This window comes from Thalassophryne amazonica, chromosome 10, assembly GCF_902500255.1.
Source record: "Thalassophryne amazonica chromosome 10, fThaAma1.1, whole genome shotgun sequence".
In the NCBI taxonomy this organism is placed as follows: domain Eukaryota; kingdom Metazoa; phylum Chordata; class Actinopteri; order Batrachoidiformes; family Batrachoididae; genus Thalassophryne; species Thalassophryne amazonica.
This window is the reverse complement of record NC_047112.1, coordinates 69,036,331-69,055,205: the sequence shown is the minus strand read 5'-3', so window position 1 is coordinate 69,055,205 and position 18,875 is coordinate 69,036,331. Positions and strand designations below refer to the sequence as shown.

Sequence of the window (18,875 nt, the reverse complement as noted above, 5' to 3'; positions counted from 1 at the left end):
TGTGTCCGACATAAGCTAAATTAATAGCTAAATTAATCTGTGTATTTCTTGACTCTGAATACAGCCACATTAATGGTGCAAGTAGGAAAGAGAAGGTGCACAGAACTTACAGGAACGCAGGAGCAGGTGTATCCGTGTACAGAGCTCATGTTCATTGAGCAAGATCCTCCATTATGACACGGCTTTGACACGCACAGATCCACCATGGAATCACAGCGACGACCTGAGAGAGAAGCGAGACAAAGACTATAAACCTGCAGCATGTGGACGCCATCTGAAATCGTTCATGGCCCTGAAACACTACAAATAAAAGAAGACTAATGCTTTTGGAACATTCAAAATGAAAGACCGTGTGTTACGTGGTCCCTCTGCCAGCCTAATTTAATGTACCCGTATATCCAAGGCGACAGCGGCACTGGTAGTCATTGACCAGCTGGACACAGTCTAGGCTGCCGGGGGCCTGGCAAGGTCCAGACAGGCATTCATTGAGATCCCCCTCACAATGTTCTCCAACAAATCCTGGAGGACAGGAGCATGTGTAACGACCCACACCGTCCACACACTGTCCCCCATTCAAACAGCGAGGCTCCGAAGAGCCGGGCTTGGGAGCGCAGTCATCCACGTTCACTTCACACTGGACCCCTACGGAGCAGAGAAGAGAGTGACGTCACACCATCAGAACATCCGACCAGCAACATTTCCCCCGACTGTCTCACGTTAGCAGCAGGGCGCCCCCACCTGCCCAAGGACCATCTTAATCCAACACTGTTTTACATGACTAATTTCATTTCAACCAAGCATTCCTGTCCATGTGCATGATCTAGACGTACCGTGTGTTCCAGGTGGGCAGGAGCAGGTGAAGCGATTGATGAGGTTAATGCACGTTCCTCCGTTGTGGCAGGGCTGAGAGTGGCACTCATCAACATCATACTCACAGTTCACTCCCTGGAATCCTGGTTTACACTGCAGCAGCAACACAGACAGAGAGACATGGCTAAATGTGCACTGCTAGCATTCTATTCATGCAGTGCGCTTTCTATTCACGCAGCCGTGGCATAAACAAAGGTGCTGTCAACAGCCATTAGTGTGCTAGTCCCTCAAAAACATCTTCCAAAATTCAGTCATTAGTCACACAGGCGTAAACAAACCACCAGCTGAGACGTAAAAGCTTAACGAGTCCATTCTGACCCACTCAGACCTCAATACAGCTAGTGGTGGCAGAGATGTACTGAGATATTTTACTGAAACAAAAGTAATAAGACCATACTGTACTGTCCTGTACTCTGTTACACGTTCTGGATTAAAAACATGACTTAAGTGAATGTACCAAAGTATTAGCATTGAAATATACTTAAAAGTACATAACGTAAAAGTATTCAGTATGAAGAATGCCCCATATCTCTTATCTTATATCTATAAAGATGAAAATTTGTGTGTGTGTGTGTGTGTGTGTGTGTGAGATACTTATAGAAATCTACAGTTTTGATACACACCAAATTTCTTGGATCACTGGGTGACTACTTATTTATATGTTTCAGTGCACTTTTACCAGAATATTCACATTTGTTCTTCTGCACTATTTTATTAACAGGACTTCTTCCTGTGGCTATAAACAGCTTAACAGCCAGCATATAAATGGGTAAAGAGATGGAACGTGGGCAAGACCACGCATGATCTGGGTGGGACCGACATGTCCCCATATGCTGCCATACAACACACTCACAAGGCAGAATGGACTTACTAAGCATTCGTATGTGTTCTGATAGTCCACACATGTGGCACCGTTACGACATGGGTTTGACTGGCACTCATCCACCAGATCTTCACAGTAGCTGCCCGTGTATCCTGGCTGGCACTGGCACTGATGAGAATGACCCACATTGACACACCGTCCAGCATTCTTACACACATTCTCTACTGCCAGACCTAATTCATAAATGAAGGCACACATAGAGAGAGAGAAAAAGAGAATGTAAGTGTGGTTTACACTTGAACCTTGTATGCTTACAGTTTATTCAGAACACTTAAAACTTGGTCTGAGCAGCTGCCAGCACAGCTGGCCATGATTCAAATGTGACAATGGCTGACAAGACTCAAATGCTGTGTGCTGCTGGTTGTTTAGACCACATGTCCTCACCATTCCTGGCAGCAAAATCCTGGCAAGACATATTTGGGACATCACAGTAAAGTCCTGTCCAACCCATTGTGCAATGGCAGGTCCAGGAGGTTGCTGTTTGAGAACAGGAGCCCCCATTGTGACAGCGCACCTGGCTGCAGAGGTTTACAAAGTTCTGCATTTAAAAAGAAAAAGAAGATTTCAACTTTACTCTACATGATACACAGACTGAAGGAAGTAGGCTATGATCCACAACCCTGTGCCAACATTTTCTATCAAGTTTGTGAGGATTTAAGTTGGGATCAGGGTCAGGGTTTAGGTCCAGGCACTGACTAACCCCCGGTGTGGGTTGGCGGCAGGCTGACTCACCATCCTACAACACTCACACGTGTGTGAAGAGAGAGACAGAGAGTGTTTTTGGTGGTGAAGAGACCGTGAAGAAGAACACTGCTGTTCCCACGTTTCACTGGCACAGCTGTGGTGGACTGTGTGGGTGTTTCCACCTTTTAATGATTAAAAGTTTATCCACCTGTTGGCTGATCAGCACTGAATGATCTATTGCTTATAAAAATTATCTTCTTTGTCTCTCTTCAAGCATTGTGATAGTCCCTGCAGAGCTCTACGCTGATGTACATGTGGAAGAAGAAAAACCCAGCTGGTAACTGATGGTCGTAACATGCATTTTGTAACAAGTGCATCAACTGGGCACTGCAGTCTCGTTTGAGGGCAGGCCCTAAAGGGGTACAAATATGACACATATGACGGAATTTCTCGATGTCCGGGGAAAAAGACACTGCACTTTCTGAGTTTTTGGGCAAATTACACACAAACAAAGTGAAAATGCAAAGAAAAAGTGACGATGTAGTGGAAAGTGGACATGTGTTGTGGTTTGCTTATGACCCGGAGCTCAAATGTTTCGAGGCCGTTCTGCAGGTGAGAGAATGTAGCTACTCTGGTTAGCTGTGTAGGCTAACACTTACAGACACGCCGTCTCCCACTCACTTCATCTTCCCTTCTTCACTGAGAACCGAAAAAAAAAAACACTTTTTACATTCATGAGATGAACCTTTAGCATCAAAAGCTATCATCCTCACAGGAGCTAAAGGCCGCGGCCGAGCAACAGGCACCGCGGACGTCTGAACGGCATCATGTTCTGGCTTTTCTGTGGCCTGGAACCCATCAAAGGCAGGCCTACATGTGGACATCTATGATCAACAGTCTTGAGTCACATCTCCATGGTCCAAAATAAAACCACAACACGCAGACCCACCAACCGTGTTCTGGGTTTGGCCACACAGTCAGAAATAAGCAGCCATAAACTCCAACACTAACTTTTTGAGAAGTTCAATGGTGCCTAAAATGTCTGCACATTATTGTACATAAAGATATAATAATACCTGACAGTTCTGTCCATTGAATCCCGCAGGACACGTGCAGCGGTAGGTGCCAAGGCCATCGGTGCAGGTGCCTCCATTCTTACAGGGCTGCGAGTCGCACTCGTTCAGCTCAAACTCACAGAATGTTCCATGAAAACCAGGCCGGCACCGGCACAAAAACGTGTTGATGTCATCGATGCATGTCCCATTATTTAGGCAGGAGCTAAGAGGCAGTACAAGAAAGTGAAGGTTAATTAAAAACAGCTCAGTTTAAAGAATAAAGAATACAGCAAAAAAAAAAAGTACAAACTTACATATGTAGTGCAACTAAGAGAACTGGTAATGAACAAAACATTTTATGGCTGTGTATATATGAAGTGACAAACACAATCATATTTAACTATTTTATTTAATCATATTTGACCGTTACTCAGCAAAGATCTGCTTTATCTAATGTTCATTCAGTCACGTCCACATGAATCAGTTTGATAGGATTCCCTGCTGTGGGACCTGAACAAATTAAGCACGGTAATAAAAAGCAGCTTTAGAACCTACAACCTACCTCTCAGTGCATTCCAGGATATTATGTTCACACAGGATTCCATCAAAGCCTGGTCGGCATTCACACACAAAACTGTTGACATAGTCGCGGCAGATGGCACCGTTGCGGCAGGGATGGCTGGCGCACTCGTCTACCTCAGTCTCGCATCGCTCTCCTTCAAAACCTGGGTGACAATCACAGGAGAAACTGCCAACACTGTCCACACAAGAGCCTCCATTTAGGCATGGATCTGTAAAAGAGAGCAAAGAGAGGATTTAAACAGGATGACTCCACTCTCAATGAAAGAAATGTATCCAGAAACATCTGGATTGATTTAATTAAAAAAATAAAATAATATAAATAAAACTCAAAGAGGAAAGAAGTTCTGTGACTAGTTTTTTTTCATTTTGGATAGTTTCATAGCACCTCTGAGGATGATACAGTTTTGTTCGTATAGCTGCATGTACCCACAAGTAACTCAGTGCAGTGTTTCCCAACCCTGGTCCCCAGGACCCACAGCACTGCACAGCTTCTATTTGTCCCTGAACTAGTCAGAGCAGATGATCTCTGTCAGACATGTTCAGCTCATCAGCAGCTGACTGAGCAATGGTTTAACTTTGGTTCTGCTGTTTCATTATTTAATTTTATCATGCTGTGTTTAATAGTGTTTAAGGCTTTATAATAACACTTCACAGACGTATCATTTGACCTTTGGCCCTCGATACATATCACATTATTTAAACATTTATGTGACAAATATGGCTTTTATTGAAATGAATCCACAAATTATAGTGTGGTGTTGGTGTGTAACCCAGATATTTACTACATTAATTATACTGTTAAATGTGTGTTTTGTAAGTATTTTCTGTTACGTATATATTCTTACATCCACCAAGGATGTAATAAAATTGTTGGTGTTTATTTATTTATTTGTCTGTTTGTTAGCAGAATTACAACAAAACTACTGCACGGATTTTGACAAAATTTTCCTGTGCCACTGGCAGGTATAAAACACGACAAGGAAACTGCGATCTGATTGACAGGTAAGAAGGTAAACTGTGGTTTTCATTACATGTGTGCCATCCTCAGAAAGAGGCTGTGCATATTTGAAAGAAAGTGGTGTTAATGTTTTTTTTTTAATTCACCGCAGATGTGCTACTGTGTTGGCACAGCACTAACACAGCAAGTATTTGAAAGAAATCAAAGCGTAAATAAGTTTCTAAAACACCATGGGTGTGCTGCTGCTGCTGTTCATTGTATGGCCATGGTGCTATAAGACACAGCAAGACAATGCAAACTGTCTTTGTCCAACTTGGAACTGCCACACAAAACAGTGGACTAACGGCTTGCCACCTCCAGCGCTTGGGGATGGAATTACTGATACACGTACTGAACATCTTATTCATCCAGGTGATCGATGATACCATGACCCGGTATAGACCTCTAATAGTGTTATTGCCTGTTTTACTAATTTTGTGTTTCATTGTTTTTCATTGTGTTCTCAAACACTTTGTGGAAACTGTTTGAAAGTGATGTACAAATAAACATGTTCATTTGTCATAATCATTAGAGAAAAGGCTGTTGTATGCAGTATGTTCTGCTGTGCAGAAGACTCATTCTGTTGGAGGAAAACTCACTGGGTGAGCAGTCATCAGTGTTTGTCTGACAGTTGTGTCCGCTGTATCCAGGTTGACATTTGCAAACATAGCTGCCCAGGTTGTTGATGCAACGGGCTCCATTTTTGCAAGGGTTCTTCCGGCATTCATCCACATCCTCAGTGCAGCGCTGACCTTCATACATATCCCCCCCAAAAAAACAGTGTCACTATTGAGCCAAAGCATCACTGACCATACATAGTATTTTTCACAGTGCAGTTTCCCATTTATTGAACATCCACACGTTAAAAAAACAACAACAAAAAATTCCCAAAGACACACACATACCTTGCCAACCACTGCGGCAGCGACAAGTGTAAGACGTGTAGTCTGCAGTCGGACGACAGACACCTCCTTTCTCACATGGATGAGAAGCACAGGGCACCAACTCCTCCTCACAGTGTTTGCCTGTTCAGACAGACATTGTCCACATTTGGAGTAAGACAGCCAACTCCATTAAAGTCTCAGGAAAAAAGTGTGGAGGGTGATGGTGGAAATGGCTGACCTGTGAATGGGGGGGTGCACTGACATGTGTAACTGTTGATCCCATCTATACAAATGCCTTGGTTTAGACAGGGCCCAGATGCACATTCATCTATGTTCTTCTCACAGTTCACACCTAATTAGAGACCAAGTGTGACTCAATTATTCCATATTTTAAAAATATCATCCAGTGCATTAAATATAATATAGTTTTAAAAATAAATTGCGATTGATAATATCATTACCTCTGAATCCTGATGAGCACTGACAGGTGTAGCCATTATGTCGGTCTAGACAGACGCCACCATTCTGGCATGGGCGGGACTGGCACTCATCCTTTTCCTGCTCACAGTGCTGTCCTACCCAGCCAGCTTCACACTCACAATGGTATCTTGATAAAGAGTAAAAGCCATCAAAAAGTTGTCAGAAAGTTGCCACACAGAAGCCTCTGGTATCTATAAGACGTCAACATTGTTTTAATATAGAAAACTATCAACTTGACTTGTTTTAATTCTGTTTTCAGTGAGAACATCCAGGTCTGCTGCAGAATCAGTTTCAGCAGTAAATCTGTGGCTATTATTTAAAGAGAAGAACCAGGTATAATTAACAGATAGTGTCATTAATATAAATAGGAATTTATGGAAAACTATATTGTTGGACTGGATCATATTTGGTACAGCGGGCTAGACCCCATCTATACAATGTAAGACACATCTATGCTTTTAAAAGTGTTGGGAATTTTACTTGTCTTCCTCGTTGAGTGCTCTGCAATTTTTTGGAGCGCGTTATTGAGCAGATTTGAGCAATGAATGCATAGACAATGGCAGACAACCTGCCAGTGTGCAGATAGCATGAATTGTCGGGTGTTGTGTCATGTTGTGGGTTTAATTTTGGCTTGGGTGTATGCGAGTGTGTGCCTCTGCTGTGCATGCATGACTTCTTGTAACCTGACAGCATTCATGTAACTTTTTCAATCACTGCACATGTGAATTAACCCAGATCAGTGTGTGTGAGAGAGATCAATGCTGCCAGACTGTCTGAAATACTTTTTCAGTTCTAATCCAAATACTATTCCTATATGAGCTTGCACCTCATTGTTAAGTCTATAGTTTCATTTCATTGTCATTCTTTAAAAGGGAAATGACAAGAATATTCCTGCCTTTTTTAGACGTTCTTGGAGTGGACCTGGATTTCACTTGGTCTAACTGCTGCTGTCTTAACTTGACATTTTACAGACTTTTTGCCACAAATTTAAACAATTGTGTAAATTAAGCCCCATGAAACAGCTGGATGAGGTGAGGACCAGGATTGTAGCCATGGTGGGCGGCACCAGGCAGCTCCGCCCGGTACTGCAAATTTCCACCCAGCTCTCAGGTTCAAATTGGCTGTGCCACCCAGCACATAATTTCTGAAAAATTAACTAAAATGTTGCTGAAAATGTACCAATTCAACTGTATTTCAAGCTTATAGAGTCATAGTTTTGCAATTTTAAACCAATAATTAAAGTAAAAAGAAATATATTTCTCATTTTCTTCGTATCAAATCGCAAACAGCAGAGATCAGAGAGTCAGCGCGTTCTGTGGCCACAGAGCTGTGAAGGGCAGGAGCTGGAAACAGTGTCTCTGCTCCATTCCGAACTGAAGAAAAAAATGTTAAAAAATAACCCACCATGAAAATTCTACATTAAGTAATCCTTCTGTGTGTGAGGTCCTTCTATGTCCATATTTGATGATATATTCAGAAATTTACAGTTTATTTCACAGTTGAACGGCTTTGTGTTTCCAAAAAGCTCCGAGTTTGAAAAACTGCAGCTGGTGTGATCAGCGAGGGAGGAGAAGGGGGAGGGAGATGAATAGAGAGAGAGAGAGAGAGAGAGAGAGAGAGAGAGGAGGATGAGGAGGGTAGAGAGGAGGAGGGGCATAGCATCAGTGAAAGAGGAAAGTGGAACTGATTCAGAATGTTTTTCATTTAAAAGAGCAGGTTTGACAAATCAGTCCAGATTTAGCTCTTGTTCAAACAATTCAATTAGGTGTTATATTGTTTAAAAAGAAAAAATAATGCAATCCCACTCAAAAATGTTGAAAACAAAAACAAAACTGTCAGGATGACAGAAAAACTGCCTGCTTCACTGAATTAAAAAACTGCTGGGTGTCATTTTTGAAGAAGACGGTAAATGCTATGTCCATTAAATATTGTGTTTTTAACATTTTCCACGATGTTTAATGTCTTGACTTAGACTTTGACAAAAACATGCAAAAAGAACTCTGATCTTATAAATATTACAACATATATATAATTTTTTTTTTGTTTATTATTCTTGCTTTCAATACATCTAAAACCACCCAAAATTAGTTAAAATAGGGCTTGCCAGTAATGTTTTAGTGGTATAAAACCCCTATAGCTCTTCCCCTGAAGCTATAGGGGTTTTGAGCAATGAGCCATGATCACATAATTTACCCGGCACTAAAATGGTCCTAACAAGAACCCTGGTGAGGACATTTGTCTAACAACATGAGACTTCAACACTGTGTGGAAGGCAAAGTACCCGTTCTGATGTTCTACACATTCTCCATGCTCACAAGGCTGTGGAGCACAGTGGTCAGTCCCAGAGAGGCACAGGGGGCCGTGAGTGCTGGGGGGGCACAGGCACACGAAACTGTTGACTTTGTCCAAGCAGGTTCCCCCACTCATACATGGGTTTGAGTTGCATTCATTGATCTCCACATCACATTTTGAACCTATTACAAAGTATAATGTTTAAAACATGCCCACTGGTTTACTGCGTTAATTCATTAACTTCCTCCGTATTTATTGTACACATTGGATATTTTCTTTATACACATTCCTAAAAAAACAACAACAAAAACCTTAATTGCTACATAAACCTCGGCAGAAAATATTTGTGTTGATGTACTTTGCATGTGAGTACCTGTGTATCCTGGGGTGCACACACATTTATACTCATTAATGCCATCCTGGCACTCTCCATGCTCACAAGGGTTGCTGGCACAATCATCTTCATTAATCTCACAGTTTACCCCTGGAATTAAACAACAAAAATAAGATATGCTCTGAAAAAGTAATAAATAATTTTGTGCATAAGTATGACAATAGCTGCTGAGATTTTAATGCAGCCCTTTTAATGTTAACCTGAACAGTATGTACAGTGGGATGCAGCATCTAAATTAAATTAAATTAAATTAAAGTACATCATTTACCACCAGAGGGGGTAAGAACTCTGAAAAACCCTGAGGTACAACATGTACAAGTCACAGATAAGGCAGAAAGGAAAGAACTTTAGGGAACGGCAGAATGGCAGAACTTTAACATAACATAGCAACATAGGGATTTCTATGACTACAAAAAAAGAGGAAAGACAAAGTTAACTGACAACTTATGTGGGACTGTTCAGACCTACATGAAGTGAGTTAGACAGGGAAACAAACTAAAAAAACTACACACAGAGAGGACAAGGCATCTGGTTCCTTGAACAAGACAAGAGGAAGTTGATGCATGAAGTCTGAAAGTGAGACCTGATACTAATGTTCAACACAGTCCGGGCTCCAGTACTAGCCCTCAAGTGGTAAAACACAGTCAACTTAAAAAAAAAAAATCATGCACACATATCAGTTAGTAAAATATGATTTGGAGCTTGGACACAAATTGTATCTACAGGCCAAATCTGTATAACCATGAGCCCCTTACCTCTCGTTCCTGGGGGGCAATTGCACTGGTAGGCATTGACCAGATCAATGCAGCGCCCTCGGTTCTGACAAGGGTTGCTGTGGCACTCCTGGACCTGAATATTACAGATGGAGCCTGTGTATCCTGGGTAGCACTCACAGGAGAACGTAGCGATGCCGTCCTTACACACTCCGTGATGGCACGGCTTTGGCACACAGTCGTTGATGTTTTCCTCACACAGAAGGCCAGTGAAGCCTGGACAATGATTAGGGATCACAATCACAGTGTAACCTTTAGAAGTAGGCTTGCCACTCTTACATCAAATACACATGCAATACAATTCATTTGTACCTTCAGCACATTCACACTCATATCCATTGGGCCGGTCAATACACTTGGCCCCATTTAAACAAGGTGTGCTGGAGCACTCATCAATGTCTATCTGGCACATTTCACCACTGAAACCTGGAAATAATACAAAGACACAAGTACAATTTAACAAGGAGGCCAGATATTAAAAGGCATGTTGAAAACCAGCACATCTACTAAGTCCCTTTGGCTGCTCCCTTGTTTGCACTCGGGGTCGCCACAGCAAATCCAAGGTGGATCTGCATGTTGACACCGGATGCCCTTCCTGACGCAACTCCACATTACATGGAGAAATGTGGCAGGGGTGGGATTTGAACCCGGGGCCTTCTGAACTGAAACCAAGCGCATTAACCAACTTGGCCACCACCCCTCGAAAACCAGCACATCTACAAGAACTAATTCCAGTCAACCACTAAAACTGAAGAAAGACCAGGGGCCTCATGTCCAAAGGCTGCTTACGCACAAAAAGGTGGTATACGTCCGTCTCCTTTTGATGCATGTTCAGATGCATCAAAAGTGAAATGACCGTGGAAATGTGCGGTGTGTCACGCAAAAATCCTGGCTGCCATACACACATTGTTCCACTGCCAACACGTAGAGGTGATACTGGGAACCGTTAATAGAAAGAAAACAAGAAGTCATTAGAGTGATGTGCACATCAGAGACACACTCATGTGTTTACAGTTATATGTATGGATATAAAAGCACACGCAAAGTGATGTGTAAAATGGCACTAACAGTGGCTGCATTAGTGTCAGAGGACCTTACATATTGTGCAATCTGACGTGAGTGTGTATTCAGGGAACACGAGGATTTACTTCAAAATGAGGACAATTGGCTCATAAACCAATTTTGATTACTAAGGCCACTCTTACTGAAGATGTGCGCAGAACTACGGCCAGACCAGAGCCCAATACGGTGAGGATCCACGGGCTGTCTGTGCCCACACAGGTGCTGACCACGCTGGGCTTCGTGGCATCAGGGGCAAGCCGATCGGTCAGGAGTGTGCCAGTCAACGTTGAGCTGAGCCATGCCAGCTGTGTGGAACGCAATCATCCAAAAGTCATCCAGGTACATCACATTCCAATATTAAAGCGCCACTTACAGTGAGAGACGGTTTCCATGTGATCAGAGCTATGGACTGCACACATGTTCACATCACATGTGATGCACAAATGCGCTTCAGGCTGGTGTTTGGCACAGTGCATGATGGCAGCTGCTCAATCAATCAAACAACTTTATTAATCCCACAAGGTGCAATTAAGCAGCTGCTTGCTGTGTAAATAGTTTATTTGTGTAATTTATCTGAATGTAAACCAGCGCGGCCACATTTGTGCATTCAAATATGAGTGCAAACAAGGGAGCAGCCAAAGGGACGTACTTTATTATTATTATTATTATTAATGTCTTTTTTTTTGCTTGATGGTGAGCTGCAGAGCTTCTTAACAGGCTTCCTGTTTTCAGTAGTTGTCACTAAACACGTGTAAATTGTGAATGTCACACTGTCAGCGGAGGCGCGCTTCACCGTTTTAACATCAGTGTGTGCGTGCTGTTCTGCGTGTCGGCCTCACACACACACACACACACACACACACACACACACACACACACACACACACACACACACACACACGCTCTGTAGCTCCCACGAACATTTTTCCAGTTTCATGATGAATCTGTTTAACAGCGTACTGAATAAACTGTCCCTGTGTGTCTCCACGTCATTTCCAGTCATCTGTAGTATAATTTCTTTTGTGTTCATCTTGTCTGATGTGACGTCGTGGGGAATCCCTGCTCAAACAGCCTATTTACATAAAATTGCATATTTAAATGGGACGTGGCCAGGGAAGAGTTTGGGTCCATGCTCAATTCCACGTTCAGTGGGATGTACAAATGGAATGTGTGTGGATTCATGCCTACGCACACTTTCATACATCTGAATATATTTGTGCTTACTCCAGATTCAGGGTTTTGGCAAACGCCAACTTTTAGTAGAAAGTCCACGTTAGTCTTTGTACATGAGGCCCCCATTCATTTTCAGCATGAAGACAAGCTAGAAGATACCCAAAACACAAAGACAGTTAACATGTACTAACCCGCTGGGCAGTCACAGACGAAGCGGCTGACCTGGTCCAAACATTTACCCTGGTTCAGACAGGGAGAACTGAGACATTCATTCACTTCAATCTCACAGTGAGTCCCCTCAAATCCTGAAAGATGAGAGAAACAATTCAACTTCATTCTTTTTCTGCTTTACGTCACTGATTTCACCTAAAGCAATGTCACATGTATGTCATACATACCAGTCATTCACTTTGTATATTTCAATGCAGAACAGAAACCCTGTTTTTATTCTTACTATAATTCATTGCACTGTTTTAGTGAAAGTGGAATGAATACTAGCGCTTATAGATATTTTCAAACTGGCTGAAATGTAAACTTCTGAGTGGTTCTGAAGAGGTATTACCAGACATGCAGATGCAGCTGTATTCTCCTATGCGATCCAGACAAGTGCCTTCGTTCTGGCATGGTTGTGAGGCACACTCATTGACATCTTGTTCACAGCGCGGCCCATCGTAACCACGGACACAGTTACAGGTGAAGGAGCCATCGGTGTTCACACACTGACCGCCGTGCTCACACGGATTGGTACCTGAGGAAGAACAGGGCAACAGTGTGACAGCAACAAAGAGCAGCATGTTTCACAGATCAGAGTTATTTATGTGCACAGCACACGGTGCGGTGGCTTGCTCCCTCACCAATACTGCATTCATCTCTATCCATGTTGCAGGTGCTGCCTACGTAGCCGGGTGGGCAGTTGCAGTTGAACATGCCACTGATGGGGTTGGTGTCACACTGAGAGCCCTCCCTGCACGGGTTACTGATACAGGCATCATTCTTATGGCACAGCAAACCTAAAAAGAAGAAACGGTGTTGTCCAGAAGCTGGTGATTCAGTCATTTGAACATATATAAAACATGCTTTTGTGCATTCGACTTAAAACACAACCAAAGCTTTTCTGTGTTCATCTTGTGCTTTAGCAAAGATCACCATCATCCTAACAAACAATGAGGCTCAGCTTCAGAAATGAAAGAAAGTGACAGGAAAGCTTATTTCAAGCTACATGGAACATCAAAAGTACACGTATGTTTACAGAGACACAGACAGAAGGAAGAAGTGCCTGCTTCAGCTACAATCATATAAAAGGTAATCCACCCCCTACTTTATCTGACAGAAACTGGCTATAAAATTGATCATTTGTATTCAAAATAATCCTTATATTTGGTTTGTCTAATTTCGCATGGCCTGTGAAAATGAAGGAGCTGCTACATAAACATATAGCAGTTATTCTTGGTTGGTTAATGCAATAGTTTGTTCATCTAACTGAATTAAAGCTAAAAGTCTTGATTGTTTCAGATTAACTTCATTGTGGTGGAACAGAAACAAAGTTAGAAAAAAAAGTGTCGTTGTCGAAATACGCAAGGGGCTAATGTAAGATGACTAATACCGCTATTCCACAGAGCGCCGTTACTTTCTGTTTCATTCCGAATAGCAAATTGGGCGCATTTTGAAGCATCACAGGAACTTCTTGATCCATCTTTTGTCAATCTTGATCAAACGTGGTACAGCAAAACTCATATATAATGGATTCAGGTGGACCAGCAAATTTTGTCCGTTATAATCAAAATCCGTTATACATATAAAACAGACATCTGTTATATGTATAAAACGGATAAACTCCGTTATATGTACGTAACGGATTAGTTACAGTCGGGAAACAGTGTGAAAACAAGAAGTCATCAGCGTGATGTGCACATCAGAGACACACTGATGAACATTTAACACACCCACGTATTTGCAATTATATGTGTGGATATAAAAGCACACACAAAGTGATGTGTAAAATGGCGCTAACAGTGGCTGCGTAAGCGTTGTCAGAGGACCTAAGCCGATTTTGATTACCAAGGCCGCTGCGACTGAAGTTGCCCAGAGCGCAATACGGTGAGGAGCCAGGGGTTGTCTGTGTCCACACAGGCGCTGACCATTCTGGGCGTCCTGGCATCAGGGGCATTCCAGCATGAGTTGGCTGATCGGTCAGGAGTGTGCTAGTCAACCCTGAGCTGAGCCATGCTAGCTGTGTGGAACGCAATCATCCGAATGTCATCTAGGTACATCACATTCCAGCGCATTTTGCAGTGACAGCCAGTTTCCTGAATGTAACTGGCGCTATTAACTGCACACATGTTGCTATAAAGGTACCATCACATGATGAATTTGTTTCTGTTAATAGGAAACATTTTCATTCCATTAATTTTCAAATCACACGTGTGCAAATGTGCATCAAGCAGCTGGCACGGCAAGCCGTGGGGGAGCTGCTTGTGTTAAAATAGTTTATTTGTAGGGGTGGGAGAAAAAAAAAATCGATTCACGTAAGTATTGCAATTTTTTTGTTTTATGATTTTTAAATCGATTTTTTTTTAACAAAAATATAAATATTTTTCTAAATATGAATGCTTCATTTTAGACTACGTTTATCAACCGGGTCTGTAAAAGTTACTGCTTTTCTCCAGCAGAGGGCGAAATGCTTTTCTCTGAACTCTCTACCTGGCAACGCGAGGTCACATCCGTCTGCAGGGAAAAAACAAACTTAATTTGAAAGCGGAGAATGGCGGACAACTCGCTACGTGGCGCAGGGATAAAACCCCCACCATCACATTTTAGATTTTTTGCTTTGATGTGAAAAGCAGAACTGGACATTTTGAAAGCTATTTGTAAAATCTCTAATGCACACGTTGTGTACCCCCAGAAATATGACAAACCTCAAAGCCCATCTACCAAGGCACCATCCTGAAGCAAATGCAGAGCTTCCAGCTTCAAACGTCCTGCAGCAGCAAGCCAGCAGACACTGAAAGCAGCATTTTCCAATCTACCCAGCAGTTCTGACAAAGCGAAATGTATCACAAAATCAACCACAGACTTTATTTGCAAAGGCCTGTGGCCTTATAGTGTTGTGGAAAATACGGGTTTCAGGAACATGCTACACACGCTGGAGCCGAAGTACATGATACCTTCCAGAAAGTATTTCTCTGAAACAAAAGGCTCACATTTGAGTTTTCAGGTGCTCAGGTTCAGGTGCTCTATTTGTGAAATTGTTTTTTTTTAATGGTTCTGGGTGAGAACGCAGCCGGGCGCAGCTTTAGTGTAGTTTTTGAGCAAGTTGCCAGGTCTGCACTTTATAAGCTAGCCTGATAGGAGGCATGCTGCAGTAAGCCGTTTCATCCCATTTCTGTATGCGTGGGATCGTAATAGAACTTTGCCCTGTAGGATAGAGGTGTTTGGAAACCAAAAAATGTAATTGGCATCGGTCTTGTGTTTAGACAAGAAAAGTTGTCTGACAGCAGATAAATGGTTGTGCAAAGTTTAAACAGTGCTAATTTTCTGCATTTGTCTTTATACTAACATTTAATTTAAATGCAAAAATACAACTATACAATACAAATACAACTGCACTACACTGAACATAACTTTAAGGACATATTTCAGAAGGGATGAATTAAGGCATCAAAGACCCGAAGAACACAATGAAGCCATCTGCTTTAATTAAATTCTGGTTAGACTTGTTCTACAGAAAGCAGCTTCATTCAGTACTCTTTAAAATCTATGATCAAAAGCACATAAAACAGCCGTGTATAGACAATCATTCATTTATAACCAGTTTGCTTTTTGCTGCTTATTGCTCCTCCTTTTTGGTCTCTCACCTGTCTTTCCAACAGGGCAGAGACAGATGAAAGAGGCAACACGGTCTATGCATGTGGAGCCGGGACTGCAGGCAGCTGAAGCACAGTCATCGATGTTTTCAGAGCAGTCGGGTCCGCTCCAGCCGTTGACGCACACGCAGACGTAGCTGCCTATCATGTTGTTGCAGGTACCTCCATTCTGGCAAGTGTTGGGCTGCAGACGGCACTCGTCCACATCCTCTGTACAATGCTGACCTGTGAAGGGGATAAGTGGATGGAGTTGGAAAAGTAGTGGACAAAAACAAAACAAAACAATGAAGGCTCGAGTGTAACGGAGGAATCAGGCTCATTACTAATCCATGTGAGGAACAATGACTAAAATATAAAACACAATAGCATCATAAACCTCAATTTCAATTCAATTTATTCAATTTATAGAGCACCAAATCACAACAGCTTCACAGAAAACAAAAAAAAAATCAAAAAACAAAATGGACCAAAAGATCAAAGAGCATAATCAAAAGCACAATAAAAGAGTAAAAAAGTAATAAATAAATAAATAAAAAGCATAACAACACAATATGCTAATAATATAAAAGAGAAAACAAAACAAAAGCGTCTTCAATCTGGACTTGAAAGTCTCCACAGAGTCCGACTGCCTCACTGAGGCAGGGAGATCATTCCACAGAACAGGGGTATGGTTAACCTTATCATAAACACACCAGCATTATATTAGCTTTGCTTTCCTTGGATGGCGTACTATTCTGAAGCTGATGTATCCATGTTTTCCCTGTAAACACAAAACCTTGTAGATATTACAGGAATACCATTTGAGAGTACAGAACTCAGTAGGATATGGCATAACGAACGGTTCAGCGTGAGAGGACACTTACACGCCTAACCACATGGGCAAAACAAATACGTTACTGATCATAGACCAGACAGAAGATGCGTGCTCGTCTATAATGTACATCCAATACAAAAGAACAAGAAAAAAATTAAATCATAAAACTGTCCCACTTTCATCAAAGTAAACAATGAAGAAGCCACTTGGACGAGTCTCAAAACATCTTAAAGACCAACAAGAAGTCCAGCTGTTGTAAACCTTTTAATAAATCTTACCTGGATGACCAAGATCCGTCAATGACCACTTTGTAAGACCAACTCTATTAATTTAAACTTCTTTAATATTTGAACTTTTGTTATCTAGAAGTGTTCTTATTGTACAGTACATCAACAGCAAAAATAATATCCTAGAAAAAAAACCTACAGGAAAATGAGTTTGAGGGGCTTATGTGAATATTTCTCTCTCCTAATAATAAAGGGCAAAATCATTCATGTAGCTGCTTTTTTCCACGTTACCTGTCTCAAATTTATCCTTGTTAACTTTTGACCACAATATGTATTTGTTTGAATGTTGTATTTGAGTAATGTACAGCATTTATTTTACAAGAAAATATTGTATTAAACTACAGCTAAAGTATGAGTAATACCACATGTCTAAAATAAGAACATTTATGTTTAAAATGACAGGAATACAAGTTAATTGTGAAGTTTAGTGTACAATCAGACACTATAGATTACTAATTTTCTGTAATGATGTGAATATTTACTTTAAATGGCAAACCTGATGTCTACATATCTGGCTTTGTTTTGCCATACTTTAGATTATCACACAAATACAAGTGCTGATCCCATATACTATACAAATGCTGGATACATGAATATTCCCAAATATATGTAATAACTGTATTCTCCTACCAGTCCACTCTGGAGGGCACTGGCAGTTGTAAGTGTTAACTCCATCCATACAGGTTCCACCGTTCTCGCACTGGTGACCCGGACAGTCATCAATGTTGTGCTCACAGTTTGAGCCATTGAAACCTGGTGCACAAGAATAAAATAAAAAAGCCAAAACATGTTTAACAAATTCATGCAATCCAGCCATTCAGATTACAATGACCAGGTACAATTTGTATTATTATTAATATTTTTTTATGTGTGTCTTTTGTTGATGAAGACATAATCACATTCATAAGCAGTTAATGCAATATCGTCTGTAGTACAAAACTATTTTTTGACAGATCCTCTCCAAGTATAATAGAAAGCAGCAATGTGTTTGTTGTGTCTACGCTGTAAAACTACTGTGAGAGAGAGAGAGAGAGAGAGAGAGAGAGAGAGAGAGAGAGAGAGAGAGAGAGAGAGAGAGAGAGATTATAGTGTTTATATACTCAACAAAAATATAAACGCAACACTTTTGGTTTTGCTCCCATTTTGTATGAGATGAACTCAAAGATCTAAAACTTTTTCCACATACACAATATCACCATTTCCCTCAAATATTGTTCACAAACCAGTGGAAATCTGTGATAGTGAGCACTTCTCCTTTGCTGAGATAATCCATCCCACCTCACAGGTGTGCCATATCAAGATGCTGATTAGACACCATGATTAGTGCACAGGTGTGCCTTAGACTGCCCACAATAAAAGGCCACTCTGAAAGGTGCAGTTTTGTTTTATTGGGGGGGGATACCAGTCAGTATCTGGTGTGACCACCATTTGCCTCATGCAGTGCAACACATCTCCTTCGCATCATCCGTGAAGAGAACACCTCTCCAACGTGCCAAATGCCAGGGAATGTGAGCATTTGCCCACTCAAGTCGGTTACGACGACGAACTGGAGTCAGGTCGAGACACCAATGAGGACGCCGAGCATGCAGATGAGCTTCCCTGAGACGGTTTCTGACAGTTTGTGCAGAAATTCTTTGGTTATGCAAACCGATTGTTTCGGCAGCTGTCCGAGTGGCTGGTCTCAGACAATCTTGGAGGTGAACATGCTGGATGTGGAGGTCCTGGGCTGGTGTGGTTACACGTGGTCTGCGGTTGTGAGGCTGGTTGGATGTACTGCCAAAT

At 41.7% G+C, this 18,875-nt stretch overlaps 1 protein-coding gene across 1 annotated transcript in view; it reads right to left on the bottom strand.

The window, feature by feature from the left end:
* Positions 1-18,875, bottom strand: part of notch2 (notch receptor 2) — a 153,227-nt gene that overhangs the window by 9,526 nt on the left and 124,826 nt on the right. Inside the window, exons 6-25 of the mRNA XM_034180208.1 lie at positions 17,724-17,846; positions 15,984-16,217; positions 12,984-13,139; positions 12,692-12,877; positions 12,321-12,434; positions 10,207-10,320; positions 9,877-10,110; positions 9,101-9,211; positions 8,717-8,909; positions 6,417-6,562; positions 6,194-6,307; positions 5,977-6,096; positions 5,671-5,823; positions 4,055-4,283; positions 3,514-3,715; positions 2,138-2,291; positions 1,742-1,926; positions 831-963; positions 391-642; positions 111-223 (exon numbers count right to left, since the gene is read on the bottom strand). Coding sequence (XP_034036099.1) covers positions 111-223; positions 391-642; positions 831-963; positions 1,742-1,926; positions 2,138-2,291; positions 3,514-3,715; positions 4,055-4,283; positions 5,671-5,823; positions 5,977-6,096; positions 6,194-6,307; positions 6,417-6,562; positions 8,717-8,909; positions 9,101-9,211; positions 9,877-10,110; positions 10,207-10,320; positions 12,321-12,434; positions 12,692-12,877; positions 12,984-13,139; positions 15,984-16,217; positions 17,724-17,846 — 3,266 coding nt within the window. The remainder of the gene's footprint in view (positions 1-110; positions 224-390; positions 643-830; positions 964-1,741; positions 1,927-2,137; positions 2,292-3,513; positions 3,716-4,054; positions 4,284-5,670; positions 5,824-5,976; positions 6,097-6,193; positions 6,308-6,416; positions 6,563-8,716; positions 8,910-9,100; positions 9,212-9,876; positions 10,111-10,206; positions 10,321-12,320; positions 12,435-12,691; positions 12,878-12,983; positions 13,140-15,983; positions 16,218-17,723; positions 17,847-18,875) is intronic.